General features: G+C 43.5%; 1 protein-coding gene across 10 annotated transcripts in view; it reads right to left on the minus strand.

The window, feature by feature from the left end:
- Positions 1-17,119, minus strand: part of PCCB (propionyl-CoA carboxylase subunit beta) — a 142,329-nt gene extending 125,210 nt beyond the window's left edge. For 9 of the 10 annotated variants that reach the window (XM_067033736.1, XM_067033738.1, XM_067033735.1 and 6 more), the window contains exons 1-5: positions 16,896-17,113; positions 14,304-14,423; positions 13,246-13,314; positions 10,257-10,313; positions 8,077-8,190 (exon numbers count right to left, since the gene is read on the minus strand). In XM_067033736.1, the coding sequence (XP_066889837.1) occupies positions 8,077-8,190; positions 10,257-10,313; positions 13,246-13,314; positions 14,304-14,423; positions 16,896-17,081 (546 nt within the window). In that variant the 5' untranslated portion in view covers positions 17,082-17,113. Of the gene's footprint in view, positions 1-8,076; positions 8,191-10,256; positions 10,314-13,245; positions 13,315-14,303; positions 14,424-16,895 lie in introns of all 10 variants that reach the window. The other variant, XM_059065091.2, reaches the window with a different exon arrangement.
- Between the last annotated feature and the right edge of the window lie 1,278 nt (positions 17,120-18,397).

The raw sequence follows: 18,397 nt of genomic DNA on the forward strand, positions 1-18,397 counted from the left end.
TCCAAAATATAGTAGAGGAACACTCCCAAACTCATTCAACGAGGCCACCATCACCCTGATACCAAAACCAGACAAAGACCTCATAAAGAAAGAAAACTACAGGCCAGTATCACTGATGAACATAGATGCAAAAATCCTCAACAAAATACTAGCAAACAGAATCCAACAGCACATTAAAAGGATCATACACCATGATCAAGTGGGGTTTATTCCAGGAATGCAAGGATTCTTCAATATACGCAAATCAATCAACGTGATACACCATATTAACAAATTGAAGGAGAAAAAACATATGATCATCTCAATAGATGCAGAGAAAGCTTTGGACAAAATTCAACACCCATTTATGATAAAAACCCTGCAGAAAGTAGGCATAGAGGGAACTTTCCTCAACATAATAAAGGCCATATATGACAAACCCACAGCCAGCATTGTTCTCAATGGTGAAAAACTGAAACCATTTCCACTAAGATCAGGAACAAGGCAAGGTTACCCACTCTCACCACTCTTATTCAACCTAGTTTTGGAAGTTCTAGCCACAGCAATCAGAGAAAATAAAGAAATAAAAGGAAACCAAATAGGAAAAGAAGAAGTAAAGCTGTCACTGTTTGCAGATGACATGATACTATACATAGAGAATCCTAAAGATGCTACCAGAAAACTACTAGAGCTGATCAATGAATTTGGTAAAGTAGCAAGATACAAAATTAATGCACAGAAATCTCTTGCATTCCTATACACTAATGATGAAAAATCTGAAAGAGAAATTAAGGAAACAATCCCATTTACCATTGCAACAAAAAGAATAAAATACCCAGGAATAAACCTACCTAAGGAGACAAAAAACCTGTATGCAGAAAACTATAAGACACTGATCAAAGAAATTAAAGATGATACAAACAGATGGAGCGATATACCATGTTCTTGGATTGGAAGAATCAACATTGTGAAAATGACTCTATTACCCAAAGCAATCTACAGATTCAATGCAATCCCTCTCAAACTACCAATGGCATTTTTTTACAGAACTAGAACAAAAAATTTCACAATTTGTATGGAAACACAAAAGATCCCGAATAGCCAAAGCAATCTTGAGAAAGAAAAACAGAGCTGGAGGAATCAGGACTTCAGACTATACTGCAATGCTACAGTAATCAAGACAGTATGGTACTGGCACAAAAACAGAAATATAGATCAATGGAACAGGATAGAACGCCCAGAGATAAACCCACACACATACAGTCACCTTATCTTTGATAAAGGAGGCAAGAATATACAGTGGAGAAAAGACAGCCTCTTCAGTAAGTGGTGCTGGGAAAACTGGACAAGTACATGTAAAAGTATGAAGTTAGAACACTCCCTAACACCATACACAAAAATAAACTCAAAATGGATTAAAGACCTAAGTGTAAGGCCAGACACTATCAAACTCTTAGAGGAAAACATAGGCAGAACACTCTATGACATAAATCACAGCAAGATCCTTTTTGACCCACCTTCTAGAGAAATGGAAATAAAAACAAAAATAAACAAATGGGATGTAAAGAAACTTAAAAGCTTTTGCCCAGCAAAGGAAACCATAAACAAGACGAAAAGACAACCCTCAGAATGGGAGAAAATAGTTGCAAATGAAGCAACTGACCACGGATTAATCTCCAAAATTTATAAGCAGCTCAGGCAGCTCAATATCAAAAAAAAAAAAAAAAAAAAAACGAAAAACCCAATCCAAAAATGCACAGAAGTCCTAAATAGACATTTCTCCAAAGAAGATTGCCAACAAACACATGAAAGGATGCTCAACATCACTAATCATTAGAGAAATGCAAATCAAAACTACAATGAGATATCACCTCACACCAGTCAGAATGGCCATCATCAAAAAATCTATAAACAATAAATGCTGGAGAGGGTGTGCAGAAAAGGGAACCCTCCTGCACTGGTGGTGGGAATGTAAATTGATACAGCCACTATGGAGAACAGTGTGGGGTTCCTTAAAAAATAAAAATAGAACTACCATATGACCCAGCAATCCCACTATTGGGCATATACCCTGAGAAAACCATTATTCAAAAAGAGTCATGTACCACAATGTTCACTGCAGCACTATTTACAATTGCCAGAACATGGAAGCAACCTAAGTGTCCATCAACAGATGAACGGATAAAGAAGATGTGGCACATATATACAATGGAATATTACTCAGCCATAAAAAGAAACGAAACTGAGTTATTTGTAGTGAGGTGGATGGACCTAGAATTTGTCATACAGAGTGAAGTAAGTCAGAAAGAGAAAAACAAATACCATATGCTAACACATATATATGGAATCTAAAAAAAATGGTTCTGAAGAGCCTAGGGGCAGAACAGGAATAGAGATGCAGATGTAGAGAATGGACTTGAGGACACGGGGAGGGGGAAGGGTAAGCTGGGACGAAATGAGAGAATAGCATCGACATATACACACTACCAAATGTAAACTAGATAGCTTGTGGGAAGCAGTCGCATAGCACAGGGAGATCAGCTCGGTGCTTTTTGACCACCTAGAGGGGTGGGATAGGGAGGGTGGGAGGGAATGCAAGAGGGAGGGGATATGGGAACATATGTATGCATATGGCTAATTCACTTTGCTGTGCAGTGCAAACTAGCACAACACTGTGAAGCAATTATACTCCAATAAAGATGTTAAAAAACATTAAAAAAAAGAATTGACACTTTAAAAAAAGTTATGGAGATGGACAATGGTGATAGGTGCATAAAATTATGAATGTATTCAATACCACTGAACTGTACATTTTAGAATGTCTAAGTTTAGGGACTTCCCTGGTGGCACAGTGGATAAGACTCTGTGCTCCCAATGCAGGGGGCCTGGGTTCAGTCCCTGGGCAGGGAACTAGGTCCCACATGTATGCTGCAACTAAGAGGTCGCATGCCACAACTAAGGAGCCTGCATGCCACCACTAAGACCTGGTGCAACCAAAATAAACAAATTTTTTTTTTAATGTCAACTACAATTGGCACTTGCCATCTACCTCTACAAGGATTAAATCTTGTGCATTTGCAGCTGCTGACTTTGAACACCCCCCACCCCCCGAAAGGAGTTCAGGGTGGAGAGCTGAAATTAGGAACTCTCGTGCTCTGGGAAAAACTGGCAGAACAGGTCTTCAGAAAGTTAGATATTTTCAGGAGCCAATTTTATGAGCCCAATTCTTGTATCTCCTCATATCTAGAAAAACACTAAAATACTTCATGGTGACATCTGCTCCTCGTGACTAGCAGTAACTTTCATGAGACTAGCAGAAACCTTCTACAAAAAATATGTGCTTGATTACATGTTTTCCCCCTTCACCAAAATCACATATATACAGACCTTCCCTCCTAGCTCTTTGGAGCAGTTTCTCAGAGCTATCTGGGATATTGTCCCCCAAACTGCAGTCCTCATTTTGCCCCAAATAAAACTTAACTCACAACTCTCACATTGTGCATTTTTTTTTAAGTTGACACAACTTTTAGTTTGTGAACAGTCTTTAAAGTCCACAACTCTGAGGAACAGCAAAAAAAAAAAAAAAAAAAAAAAGGAAAAAAACAGAGGCTGAGGGACCTGTGGGAAATCAAATGTACCAACATACACACTATAAGACTATCAGAGAAGAAAGTGTGCTTCTGATGTAAGGATAAGCATATACATCAATGGAAAAAAACTGAGTCCAGAAATAAACCCTTATATTTATGGTCAATTGATTTTCTTTCCACCAAATTGCCAGGACCATTCAGTAGGGAAAGAATGGTCATGTGAATTAATGGTGGTGGGACAAGGATGAATTTGGACCCTGACCTCACACCATACTCAAAAATTAACTCAAGAGGGATCACAGACCTAATATGAAGGCCAAAAACCTATAAAACCCCCATGAAAAAAAACTGAGACAGGCAGGGAGCTGGGACCCTTTGCTGCAGTGCTGCAGTGCTTGCACCTGGACACACCTCTCCTCCAGCAACAAAATACAAGGAAACTACATGGGACTAAAAATAACTGCATGCAGGTGCAATCAGGGCAATTTCTGGACAAAAGATACAAAGAGACCAAAAAACGCAACTGCCACTTTTGAAGAGCCCAGAGCTAAAGCAGGCCACTGCACATGCCCCCTGCACACCACACCACCTAAGGGGTGGGCAGACCACCTAAGCCACCCCTCCAGCCCGACTGCTGGACACACCCCTACCCTCACTCCATGTAATGAAAAAGCTCACCTGCACCCCCCTCAGTCAGCAAGCAAGCAAGGGAAACTGTTGTTTGTTCTCGCTCCCTCCTGCTGCAGCAGGTGCCCCAATAAAGCCTTGCCTGAATTTCCTGTCTGGTGTCTGACCGATTTCTATTGATTAAGGAGGCCAAGAACCCTGGTTGGTAACAAAACCACTAGACAAAATCTTCATGACTTTGTATTGGGCACAGCTCTTATATGAGAATAAAAGCATGATCTACAAAAGAAAAAAAACTGATAAACTGGACTTTAAGATTTAAAACTTTTGCACTTAAAACGCCACCATTAAGAAATAAAAAGCCACAGGGACTTCCCTGGTGGCGCAGTGGTTAAGAATCTGCCTGCCAATGCAGAGGACACGGGTTCAAGCCCTGGTCCGGGAAGATCCCACATACCGTGTAGCAACTAAGCCCGTGTGCCACAACTACTAAGCCTACGCCTAGAGCCCACGAGCTACAACCACTGAGCACACATGCCACAACTACTGAAGCCCGCATGCCTAGAGCCCATGCTCCACAACAAGAGAAGGCACCATAATGAGAAGCCTGCACACCACAACGAAGAGTAGCCCCCGCTCCCTGAAACTAGAGAAAGGCCACACGTATCAATGAAGACCCAACACAGCCAAACATAAATGATAAATTAATTTTTTTAAAAAAAGGTAAGAGGGCTTCCCTGGTGGCGCAGTGGTTGAGAATCCGCCTGCTGATGCAGGGGACGCGGGTTCGTGCCCCAGTCCGAGAAGATCCTACGTGCCGTGGAGCGGCTGGGCCCGTGAGCCATGGCCGCTGAGCCTGCGCATCCGGAGCCTGTGCTCCTCAACGGGTGAGGCCACAACAGTGAGAGGCCTGCGTACCGCAAAAAAAAAAAAAAAAAAAGATAAGAAATAAAAAGCCACAGACTAGTAAAAAAAATGTTTGAAAATCATATATCTGATAGAGGACTTGTATCCTGAATATATAAAGAACTCTTACCCAAAATCCAATTATAAAATGAGCAAAAGATCTGAACAAACATTTCAGCAAAGAAGATACACAAATGACTACCATGTACATAAAAAGATACTCAACAGGATTAGTCAGATGGGAAATGCAAATTAAAACCACAGAGAGATACCACTACTTACCACTGAAATGGCTACAATGGCAAAGACTGACAATGCCACGTGTCAACAAGGATGCCGAGAACCTGAAACCCTCAATTACACTGCCTGTGGTACTACAAAAGGGTACAGTCATTTTGGAAAAAATTTGTCAGTTATATAAAAAGTTATACATAAACTTATAATGAAACCGAGCAGGACCCTGTGAGGCCCTCCCAAGTACAAAAGCCTTTCTGTGACCCCCATTTCTTGTTTGTAGGAAAAAGGTTTTAGCCTCCTAGACCTTCCCTGAGTTCCAAAGGGCAGACTCAAATAGTTACTAATTAGGGGATTGAAGGAATGCAGCAAGAAATAATAGTGCAGCATGGGGCCTGGGCCGGGTTCCTCCTCAGAGGATGTGTGTAACAATTTGATACATATCTCTGAGTTCTTCTATAGGAACTCAGGCCCCCTAAGCACAAGCATGTGGACCCCAGACTGGTTGGAACCCGAAAGCTGAGGACTGAGATTCCTGAAACACCACCCTGCTACCTCACCACCAACCAATCAGACATACACACCCTCCTACTCCCTTCCCTCACCTTCCCCTTAAAAACTCTTCCCTGAAACCCATGGAAGAGTTCAGGTCTTTGCTTGGCCCTAAAATAAACTTTTCTCCACTCCAATCTCTGACATTTCCATTTGTTTGGCTTCACTGTGCATTGGGCACGAGAACTTGGGTTCAATAATTTGATCCAACAATTTCACTCTTAGGAATCTACTCAAGGGTTATGAAAACATATGTCCACACAATGAGTTATAAACAAATGTCCATAACAGCATTATTTATGATATTCAAAATGTAAAAACTACCCAAATGTCCATCAACTAGTGGATGGATAAAATATGGTATATCTATATAATATTGTTCAGCAATAAAAACAAACCACTGATACACAGTACAATATGAATGAACCTCAAAAACATTATGTTAAGTGAAGAGAGATGAAAAAACTGTAGAGGCAGAAAACTGATCAGTGGCTACCTAGGGCTGGGTAGGAATTGACTGAAAACAGGCAGGAAGGATCTTTCTGGAGGGAAAGATTCTCAATTGTAGACTGTGGTGATGGCTGCACAAGTTTCTTAAAAATCGTTGAAATGTATGCTTACAATGGATGGATTTTATGCTTCGTAAATTATACCTCAATAAAGCTGTTTTAAAAAATATCAAATTCATAGAAGACAAAGAGAAATTGAGGAAATGCTCCAGATTGAAGGAGATTAAAGATATATGACAACTAAAGGCAGTACTTAATCCTGGATTGGGGGACGGGGGGATAACTATAAAGGCCGTTACTGGGATCATTTGATGAAATATGAATAAGAATAATACTGATGAATCAATATTAAGTTTCCCAATTACTGTACTCTGTTTATATAAGAATGTCCTTATTCTTAGAAAACATACAATGAAGGATTTAAGAGATACAGGAGGCACAATCTCCACTTTACTCTCAAATGTTTCAGAAAAATATAATATGTGCAAATATGTGTATACAGAGAGAAAATGATAGAGCAAACAGGCACAATGTAAACAACTGGTGAATGTGGGTAAAAGACATACAGGAATGCCTTTACTCCCCAGTGCGCTAGCCCTAGAGCTCAAGTTTAAAGATTAAAAAGTAGGTTTAAGATCTACAAAGTGGCTTCTCAACAAACACAAGTGCTGCCACGACCACCAGAGTATCGTACACAAAGTAAACACACATTTTTCTGACTGATCACAAAGGGCAGTGGCAGGGAATAAAAACCCTCGTAAGCCTGCAGGCCAGGGGCTGACAAGAACAGCTGGCCTGATTAGAAACAATGTCTGCCTGTCTCTGTCCTTTCTTTCCTCCCCTCCCTGGAAATGCTGATCTGTCCCTTCTCTCAAGTTTACATCTGGCAGTTATCTCTCCCTCACCCCAACCTCCCTTACTATACTCTCACAATGCACTTCCTACTTCAAATAATGCATCTAATGTTTGTGTTTCTTTTCATTTCTTTCTCTTTTAGTCTGTAAGAAAGCAGATAGCTGAAATGATGTTCACCAAATGCTTCTGAATGGTGGGATCTCGGCTGATGGTGGGATTTCTTTCTTCTCTCTACTACAGCTTGAACTTTGTATAATGATCTTGTAATGTCTTAACCAAAAAACAAAAAACACTGCTTTTTTTAAAACTGTTAATTCTATAGATACATGTTTATGTATAACTGAATCACTTTGCTGTGCATCTGAAACTAACATAACATTGTTCATCAACTATACTCTGATATAAAATAAAGTTAAAATAATGATAAAATTCCTAATTTTGAGCAAGTCAGTTCATTTTAATCTTTTACATTCCCTCCTCCTTGCTTTTGAAAAAAAAAATATTTAAGTGACTTTCCCTTCTGAATAATCCTTAATTTTGTTTTCCCCTATAAGTATCAGTGGCCTCCATGAAAGAAAAAGAAAGATAACACTGCCCACCTTATCAGTTCCCCCGACCAGGGATTGAACTGGGGCCACAGCAGAGTCCTAACCACTAGGCCACCAGGAACCCCCATTTCTCTTGCTTTTCATCCACCCTTCATGCCACCCCAATGACACAGGAAGGAGCTACAGGACACAATGAGGTAAGATGGGGAAGCTCTGACCAGGACACAGCTTAGAGAACTCCCTGTACTCTTCCATTCTCTATTAACGGTTTCTCACCAGAAAGATGTCTGCGTAGCCAGCCAAAGACTCTACTCCCTCTTGGATCCGTGCTCCCCCAGAGTCATTCAGTCCAATCACTGGAGCCCCCACTGTCATGGCTTGGTCCATGATCTGAGATAGCAGAAAAATCTTTTGTGAGACAACTGATCCTGCTATGAAAAACAGCATTTACAAAGCACCATGGTGGTTTTCTGGAAAATGTTCTGAGTGTACTTTTCAAAACAGGAGTCCATAACACTGGCTCCATTCCACATGATGATTGGGTACCTTGTGGAAGACAGAAAATCAGATATTTAAACCACTGACTAAAGCCCCCCAAGCAGCCAAGAGCCAAAGCACTTCCCATTTGCAGGGGTGAAGACTGTTCATGGCAACCATTTCTAGAGTCTCAGGCCCAGGCTGTAATATTTTTTCAGCCTGGGCCTGAACAAAATAATATTTTGAACTGATAGACAGAATGGCAAAGCAGTATTTTTGTGAAAGTAAATGTGGACCCATCTATTACCTGGAGGCCAGGCCCAGGCCTTTTACTTCTAAGACAGATTTTCCTCATGGGTCAGTAGTTGACAGCCTAATGAGCAACATTTCTAATAGTCCTCAAGAATTTACAAAGCACTTTCACTTCCATTATCTCATTTAGCAATCACAACAGAGGCAATAAGAGGAAATTAGGAAGGTTTAAAAGTTTAGTGATTGGCCCAAGGTCTCAGGAGTAACACATGACAGGACCACACCGAGAAGCCAGGTATTCCATTACACAGGGAGGCCCTGCCCAGCTACTAAAAGGCAACTCTACCTTTATTCCAAAACTCCCCAAATATGATCTACACTTTTATTCACCACCAGAGCATCTCATTTGTAGCAGCATTTTTTAAATACCATCACATAATCCTTGCACTGCTTTTTAAGTACCTGGATTCTCCACCTAGACCATGGGTTCTTTACTTGGGGTCCTCCGAACCATAAGAAGCCTGTGAGTAGATTTCAGGGAGTCCATGAACTTGGAAAAATTTACATTTTATTAACTACAGCAGTATTAGAAATACCTGTGACTTTGTCATTAATAGAAGCCACAGACTTTTTATGCCACATTAGAGTTGCTTGCAAATATCTTTTTTTTTCTTGGCCACACCGCACGGCATATGGGATCTTAGTTCCCCAACCAGGGATCGAACCCGTGTCCCCTGCAGTGGAAGTGTGGAATCTTAACCTCCGGACCACCAGGAAAGTCCCACTTTCTGGTGGGTCCCACTTTCTGGCAGATATCTTGAAATATCATTTTCAACTCATGCCAACTTTGAAATTACAGCAGTTTATCCACTGCTAAATCTCATTATTTAATTCATTAATAAGGAAGCATATATATTACAAATGTGATTTTTAAATTTTCAATCTCTTGTAATCCTACATTTTACTTTATGCATGTGTAAAAATGCGGGTCCAGGGACTTCCCTAGCAGTCCAGTGGTTAAGACTTCACCTTCCAGTGCAAGGGGTGCAGGTTCAATCCCTGGTCTGGGAGCTAATATCCCACATGCCTTGTGCCAAAAAACCAAAACATAAAACAGAAGCAATATTGTAACAAATTCCATAAAGACTTTAAATTTTTAAAAAGTATAAAAAATGTGGGTCCGGCTTCACCAGCCTGCCAAAGGGATCCATGCTACAAAAAATGTTAAGACCTCCTGCCCTGGACTGAAGGCACCTTCAGGTCAGCACCACATCCTGCACACCTCTGCCCCACCCCATGTGACTGATGAAAGTATTGAGTTTGTTTTCAATATTACATACTTACTTTGGGGGCTTCCCTGGTGGTGCAGTGGTTAAGAATCCGCCTGCCAATGCAGGGAACACAGGTTTGAGCCCTGGTCCAGGAAGATCCCACATGCCGCGGAACAACTAAGCCTGTGCGCCACAGCTACTGAGCCTGCGCTCTAGAGACCGTGAGCCACAACTACTGAGCCCGTGTGCCACAACTACTGAAGCCCATGCGCATAGAGCCCGTGCTCCACAACAAGAGAAGCCACCACAATGAGAAGCCCGCGCACCACAATGAAGAGTAGTCCCTGCTCACCATAGTTAGAGAAAGCCCACATGCAGCAATGGAGACCCAACGCAGCCAAAACTAAAATAAAAAAAAAATTTTTTTAAGAAAATTTATAAAAAATAAATACTTACTTTGCAGATCTTTTGGGCATGTGCTCCCGACAGGCTGCCTCCAAAAACTGTAAAATCCTAAAAAGAAAACAAATCAAAAAATAATATGGAGCGACTAGCCAGAGATGAAGACCCAATAGGAGGAGGAAATGGAAAATTCATAGATAAAAGGATTTTAAAGGATTTTCAGAAGTGAAAAGTGTGACATAAAGTATTCCATAGAATGAATAGTGAATGTCTTAAAAGGAGTTCATGTAATGTGAAGAGCAAAAGACCTAGTCTTTGTATACAAAAATGACTTGTAGCTCAAGTCACAATTGTTAACAATTGTTAAGGCACAATTAACCCAAAAAAATCAGATTCTATGGAGGTCAAACAGACATTTCTATTACTAGGAAATATCTGCTGTTTTGATAAAGGAGGTGAAAGAAGTGAATCAGAGTCCTCACTGATTCTTCTTGCTTCTGGATTTTCATTACCTTCTGATATAAAAAGCTTCTTGTAGGAATGACCTCCTTCCTAAACCCCCATCAAAAAGATAGTAGGGAATTAAAAACACATTCAGCCCATGAGGACAAAAAAGGAAGAGGAAACAACAGCAGAAGAGAGAGTGAACAAATGAGGGAAGTGAAAGCACAAGAATATCCGACTTGGAGCAAATGGAAGCCTTTACACCTGCAGAGGGAGTAACCACAGGAGGGGACAGCCCAGGAACCACGGAAAGTGCGGTGGAAAGCAGACGGACAGGAAGTCTGTGTTGGGAGCCGTTAGACCCCACAGGGCCTCTTCTTCACCTGAAGAGGAGAAAGGAGGTTTACTCTCTAAAGAAACTTAACCAGAGGCCTTCTGGAGTCATAATCCCCAGCCACAAAAGGCAGCAAAGGCAAGGCTGAAAACAGGTGAGATGCCTAATCTGTATAGTGAATGATGAGTCACTGTTGGCCCCTCCTTCCCCCCACCGCCCTCCCCCAGAACACACCTAAAGCCAATTATCACGCAAAAGACTGCGACCGCTTCTCTGGAAAAACAGAAGCTCCCACAGAAAAAAAATGTCTGCAGATATTAACATTTGGGGAATCACTACAAAAAAGGTGACCCATCACTCCTCCCCCTCACTATCCCTCAGGGCCTACTTCACATGCCCCATTTTCCCTAAAGCTTTCCTGGATCCGGATGTGATCTTCCCTTGTCCTGAGCCCATGGCACTTGCCCAGAACCTGTCACCGGCTATTGGTAACTGTAGCCACTCCTGTTCTGCCCCATTCTACCCACAAAATGATTAGCTTCTCCAGGGCAAGAACTGTCTTGGTCATCTCCACCTCCCCCCTCACTCCCACCCAAACCCACAGGCATAAGAGGTGCTCCAAAGCATCAATTCAATGAATTTGTGTTATCTCCTTAATAGTTAAGGGAACATTGTGCCCAGAAACACAATAGCCTTCTTTGTTCTAGCTATCTTACTAATGGTTCCTTCTATACAATTCTTTGCCTAGCTCTCATAAATTACAAAACAAGAGAGATGATCCCTTCTAGTTAGGCATTCGGCAGACCCATTTATAACACAGTTTTAAAATATTTTAAAAGTAATTCTATTAGCAAATGAGTACTGTCTAAATAACTCTTAAAATAATCAAGTATAATTATTTTACTCTCAAACCCGGAAAACATTCTAGGTTCCTAAATAAGCTCTATGCCTTTAAGATCTGTAAAAGAAAGTAAATATTTAGAATTATATACATATTTCCTTCTCTTAGTGGAGGAAAAAAATAATCAAACAAAAAATAGTATACAACATGTTCTTTGTGTTAGCTTTCTACTGCTGCTGTAACAAATTACCACAAATTCAGTGGCTTGAAACAACACACATTCATTATCTTACAGTTCTGTAATTCAGAAGTCCTACATGGGTCTCAGTGAGCTAAAATCAAGGTTAGCAGGGCTATGCTCCTTTCTGGAGGCTCCAGAGGAGAATCTTTGTCTTATCTTTTCCAGCTTCTAGAGACCATCTATTTACATTACTCACCTCATGACCTCCTTCCTCCCTCTTCTAAGCCAGCAATGGCAGTCTCACATAGAATTACTCTGACCTCCCCTTCGCCCTCTCTCCCACTTTTAAGGGCCCTTGTGATTACACTGGGCCCACCTGGATAACCCAAGCTATTCTATTTTAAGGTCAACTGATTAGTAACATTAATTCCATCTGCAAGCTTAATTCCCCTTTGTCAGGTAAAATTACATATTCACGGGTTTCAGGGATTAGGATTTGGATATATTTGCAGGCCATTATTCTGCCTACTACATTCTCCTATGGTGTCCGTGTGAAGAAACTGTATGTCTTGATGCAGCCTAACAAAAATTGTTTGAACTCTTTCATGAAAGCCTAAAACTCAAGGGGCCTGTGGCTCTGAGAGTCAAATCCCCTCTGCCCAAGCTGCATCCATTGCACTCCCTCAGGTCCACACAATCTGCCCAGGACACAGCTGCCCTCCCGGCACACACCCAACCTGCCAAGAGGAATCTCACTCACTTGGATAAACTCCTGGTTCCTGCGACTTCTTAGATGACTACTGTCCTGTGATCCTCCCCCAAACCGACTAAGGAGTCTTCCTCCCTAATTAAAAACACCCTATTACATTATAATAGTGTAATACTCTGGACATATGCACTAAGAAACAAAGTAGGGCTTCCCTGGTGGCGCAGTGGTTGAGAATCCGCCTGCCAATGCAGGAGACACGGGTTCGTGCCCGGGTCCGGGAAGATCCCACATGCCGCGGAGCGGCTGGGCCCGTGAGCCATGGCCGCTGAGCCTGCGCGTCCGGAGCCTGTGCTCCGCAACGGGAGAGGCCACAACAGTGAGAGGCCCACGTACCGCAAAAAAAAAGAAACAAAGTAATTCCCTCACTTGCCCCAATTACAGGCAAGTTTTCATTCCCCAGGACTGTTATCTTCTCACATATTTTGTTCCTGGCTCTGCCTCGAGGAAACCTCAGCCAATTAGAGTATGAAATACCTGACTGAAGACATAAACCAATCTTCCATTGATTCGGCCCCGTCCAGTGACCACACTGTCTCCAGGAAACTAGCAGAAAAATAGAAAAATAAAAGTTAAGAAAACCCAATACTTCTCTTAATTAATTTTGCAGTTATGCCCCAAGGAAAGACTCCCCCCTAAAAAAAAAAAAAAAAAAACCACACCCAAATTCCTTAAAATTCAATATGAATAAAGAACATGAAGGAATCCCCGCTTCCCCCCTCAGCTCTGCAACAGCAAGCTCTGGGCTACTGCTTCATCAACAGAACACTGTAGTCTTGGGCCTCACCCTCCTTCCTAAAAGCAGAATAATCAGGGGACCCCCTAGGGATGCCACTACCGAATGCTCACAGGAGGAAGGAGAATATATAACAAAACATGGCAACTTCTACAGAGCCACACATCCCACCCCCAAACCTTAAAAAGGCAAACCTATCATTTTGTTTGGAATTCTGACAGTCACTGTGTGGCCCATAATGGCTCAAATGGAGCCAGCTAGTGCCAAGGTTACAAATCTTTGATCATAGTCTTGAAAATAAATGGACCAAAAGAGTCCAAAGAACTCTGTGCACCATGGAGAACACCCAACTGAAGGAACAAGTGTTGTTAACTCTGACCTCCAAAACTCCAAGGCATAAACTTAAAGAGGCGACTGGTTAGCCTTTAGGGGTCCCTGGTGCCTAGGCAGACCAGAACACAATCAAAAAAATTCTCAACTCTCCTTCTAAGTTTGTCATTCTATACCAGTGAGAACTGTGAACCCACACCGGAGCCCTGGGAGTTGGGCCAGAGTCACCCTGCCCGAGGTATGAGTAGTGCACCCACATTCCTTCATCTGTAGACAAAGGTGAGTGGGGAACCTGGAGGCCCCAGCAGTGCTTCTCAAGAGGCACTTCTGCAATTCCAGGGCCCCACACTTGGAAATGTTTCAATGCATCCTGAATCCTGAAAGGACTTCATTAATCTAGTGTGTCGAACAGCAGGGCCACAGCTGATAAGTGAAACCTGGGGCTTGCACCACCACTGTGAACAGATACCTTATTCTTATCAGCAGCCATTCCAAAATCTGCACATCTGTGTTCCACAAACATGTCGCTCTCAACAAAACTGCCAGGGTCCAGCAAGAGACTGATCCGCTCTCTGGCTGTTAGCTTTCCCTAAAATGCAAAAAAATCGCTCAGTGATGTCATCATAGGCAAAAGTCAGTAAGCAAGGAGTGCTCATGGGAGGGCCAGGAGGACTAGTTTCTGCCATCACCCCATGTGAAAGCCTCTATTCCATAAACCTGCCCAAGAGAAAGGTGTTATCAGTAGAATTCAGCCAGTAAGGAAATCAGGGCAGACCGGCTGTTCCAGGAGCCACTAACTGTGGAAGCAAATTAAGGGAGTAGGAGGAAAAAGCAGAGAGGAGAAGTGGGGGTAAGGACAGCCTGACCCTGGAACAAGACAACGAGTTCTACAAACATTTACTGAAGACCCAAGGAGGAGTAAAAAGGAGAATGGAGAAGCAGGAGATAGAAAACTAAAGCAGGCTTCACGAAGGGTCTAAGGCTACACCCCCAGGTTCACAAGCTTCTTCTAAGGAACCCCACAGAAGCTCACCTCACTAGGGTCCAGCCCCAAGGACACTTCCTGGTTCTTCTCTTGCCTCCTCCAGGGTCTTCTCCTACATTGGGGGCCCTGCTTAGGGACCCTACCCCGACAGTGACTCTGTGATACACAGACAACCCCACAGCAGAGAGTGGCTTAGTAGAAAAAGAGTTGGACAGAGAGTGCTAAAGAGCTCACTTGAGGGGGGGTGAGGTTGGAGACCTCAACCTGTCAAGAGCCTCCATTGCTTGGGCTCCCAAGCCCTTAGACCAAGACCAATAAGCGGGCCCATTGTCCATCCCCGAACCCCGTTAAAAAAAACAAACAAACAAAAAAAAACCTCTAACTAGCTTTATTTTCCCCTTAAGAAGGAAGCCAAAGCCAGTGGGGTGGTATTAAAACAAAAAGGTAATCCTCTACACTACTGTGTAAAATAAAATAAGTTTTCAAGAAAGCAATTTGGCAATATATATCAGTGTTAAAAATATTCGTATCTTTTGACCCAGTAATTCAATTTCTGGGAATCTATCCTATGGAAGTAGTCCAAATATTGTGTAAAAGGGTATGGAATAGGAGATTTAAACCAAGTAAGCCTCCTGACCAAGTCAGCCTTGGCTAGAGAAAAACAGTTTCTGGAGGCTGCATCTAAATCCAGTAAGATCTGCCTGGAAATGGGTGGGATGATGTTCCAGGGAGGGATATTGAGCCATGGGCCCCAACAGGAAGAGCGCAGGGAGCACTGACAGGCCTTTCCAGAGGATAATCTAAAGTTCCCTCCCAGAACTTCCCTGGAGGTCCAGTGGTTAAGAATCCCCGCTTCCACTGCAGGGGGCACCCATTCGATCCCTGGTTGGGAAACTAACATCCCGCATGCTGCTCAATGCAGCCAAAAACTAATAATAATAAAGTTCCCTCACCCCAGACACTGCCACCCAGAGACACTGCCACCCCAGGGACCTCAGAGGAGGGAGGAAAAGCACTCTGGGCACCACACACTGTCAACCAAATTTACATCTCACTCCCAAATGGCAAAAAAGAACTGTCACCTTCAGGCTCTTGTCAAATGGGCATTTACAACATTTAAATTAACACTCAAATTAGGGTTAATAAAGGGCCAGTGCAAATGTCCTCACTAAAGACCCCACTACCCCCACGCCTGTAAATTTATGCCTCAGTGTCCTTCGCCTCTAAAAATTTCACTTTTGCATCTTCCAGGTTGGTTATTTAACCCATCCAGCACATCAGGCCAGACTCACACGTGTCCGGGACGCACTGAGCGAGCCTCGTTTCAAGTCCCAAGTCACCGATCTGGGCCTCGCAGTACCCCGGGCAGTGGGTGGCAGTGCCTCAGCTGCTCACTCCAGCCAAACTCTCAGAGTAACCTGAGCACCCCCAGGAAAAAACAACTGCTTCCGAAGGTGTCTTTCCTACCCAGCAAGCACGCTGATCCCTAAAGGAGGTTCGGCTGGCATTCGGGGGGCAGAGTTTCCACAAGTTCCCTGCGCACACCACACAGCCACCCCAGGTGAATGTGAGTTTGCCCATGTAACTTCCCCTTCCAAACGCCTTAATTTTTCTGCTTCCGTAATGGAGCAAGAACCTATCACCACTCTTTCATGCGGCATGAGAAGAACAAGGTTTTTTTTTTTTAATTAAGTGCCTATCATTGCTTCACTATCTTATTCCAGTAAGATTACAAGGGGAGAATTATTACCATCTTCTATTTAGAATAAATTGACTCCAAAGGAGTAACTTGTCCAAAAGTTCATAGTTGTTAACTGGTAAGCCGCTGGAGCCCAGCCAGACCCGTCTAAAATTCCAAAGTGAAAGCAGACAGTCACAAAGCACAACGGTGCTTGTCCTGATTTTACCTGCCCCAGTGAAAGGCAACAAGCTCACAAGGTGAACGTCCTCGGCTCCGCCCCTCCCCTCGCGGCATCGCGCGGATTGGCTGGGAGGCCCCGTACGCCGCGAGCCACGCACGCTGTGATAGGTCGCGACCGCCGGAAGCGGGCTGGTCTGGGCCCCTTTAGGACTCACTCGCTTATGCTGCGCGTCGATGCGGCGCTGCCCTCCTCCCAGTAGTGCGGCTTGACGCTTGTTCTCGATGCGCTCATTAACGGACACAGGCTGAGTGCACACGCTGCGCACCGCGGCCCGGAGACTTCTCACCACAGCACTGAGCCTGATTGCAGGTGCCGCCACGCGTATCGCCGCCGCCGCCATTTTTGCTTTACCAGCGCACCTGAGTGCGCATGTGCGTTTTGTGCGCATCGCGGGGTCTGCGCCTGCGCAGCGTCGGCGGGAGGTAGGGAGCCTGTGGGCTGGAATGCGGAGCGCGTTTAGCAGAAAGGCCGGAGAGCTCGAGACCCGGGGCAGCGCTAGGGCGTCACCCTGAGATGTGTGGGACTGGTCAACCGATGTTGTGCCCGCCGGGCTGCACAGAGGAGCGACTTAGCCCTTGCTTTTCTCTGGCTACCTAGACCCCTAGTTTTGTCCTCCCAGTTTCTTTAGAAAATAAAGTTAACCAACGTTTGTTGAACACTGTACCAAGTGTTGTTTAAGCATTTACCTGCATTAGCTTACTATCCTGATTTCACAGATGTAGCAAATGAAGCCCAGAGAGGTAGAGTGATTTGATCAGCCAAGACTAGAGATGCAGTGAAACCAGGATTCAAACACAGACGTATTATGTACCACTTAGCACCAGGCTTCAGCATCACCTGAAAGCGAGTTGGAAATGCAAACTTTCAAATTCTCAGGCTCCATCTAAGACCTACTGAATCAGAAATTCTGGGGGTGTTGCCAGCAATCTGTTTCAACAGATGGCCTGTAGGTGATTTTGATGCTTGCTCGAGTTTGAGAACCACTGCTCTAGGGATTTAGAACTGAACTGTTGGGAGCTTGTCCATCTGTTTCCCCAGCTAACAGCTCTTCAAAGCAAAGAACAAGGTGTATATTTCACATCCTTAGCCACAGAAAACTGATAAAGTTGATCATTAACCCCGCCGAGCTCCAGCTCACAGCGAGAGCCTTCGTAAAGTCCAAACTCTGGCCTGAGACTTTAACGTTAATAGAACTCAATTTAGCAAACATTTTTGAGCAGCTGCTATGTGCCAAGAATTAACCACTAGTACTTAATTACTTTCCTGGAGTAGGAATTGTTCACCTACATATGCAGTGAAGCTGAGGGTCTAAGGCTTGAAGGCATGTGGCTGGACAAAGCCCACCTGCATCTCTCTGACTCCGTAGTAGATGCTCTTGGCCCTGCATCTGGGTCCCTGCTGTAAGGACCTTTCCAATCTAGAGAGGTAGACAAAGGAGCAGCCTGGTAGCACAGGGGAGAATTTAGGCAAGGCTGGGCGTGTAAAGGAGAGTTATCTCTGAGAAGGTAGCTGCATGCCAGGAATAATGGCCTGTTCAGATTCACACACATGGTTGAGGCCCCAGCTTTGGGGAGAATGGTGGTACATGAGCCTGAAAAGCAAGGATGTAGTTACAGTGTGAAGAATTTTGCCATATTCAGACATTGGGACTTGATC

The sequence above is a fragment of the Kogia breviceps genome, chromosome 5 (genome assembly GCF_026419965.1).
Source record: "Kogia breviceps isolate mKogBre1 chromosome 5, mKogBre1 haplotype 1, whole genome shotgun sequence".
Lineage (NCBI taxonomy): Eukaryota > Metazoa > Chordata > Mammalia > Artiodactyla > Physeteridae > Kogia > Kogia breviceps.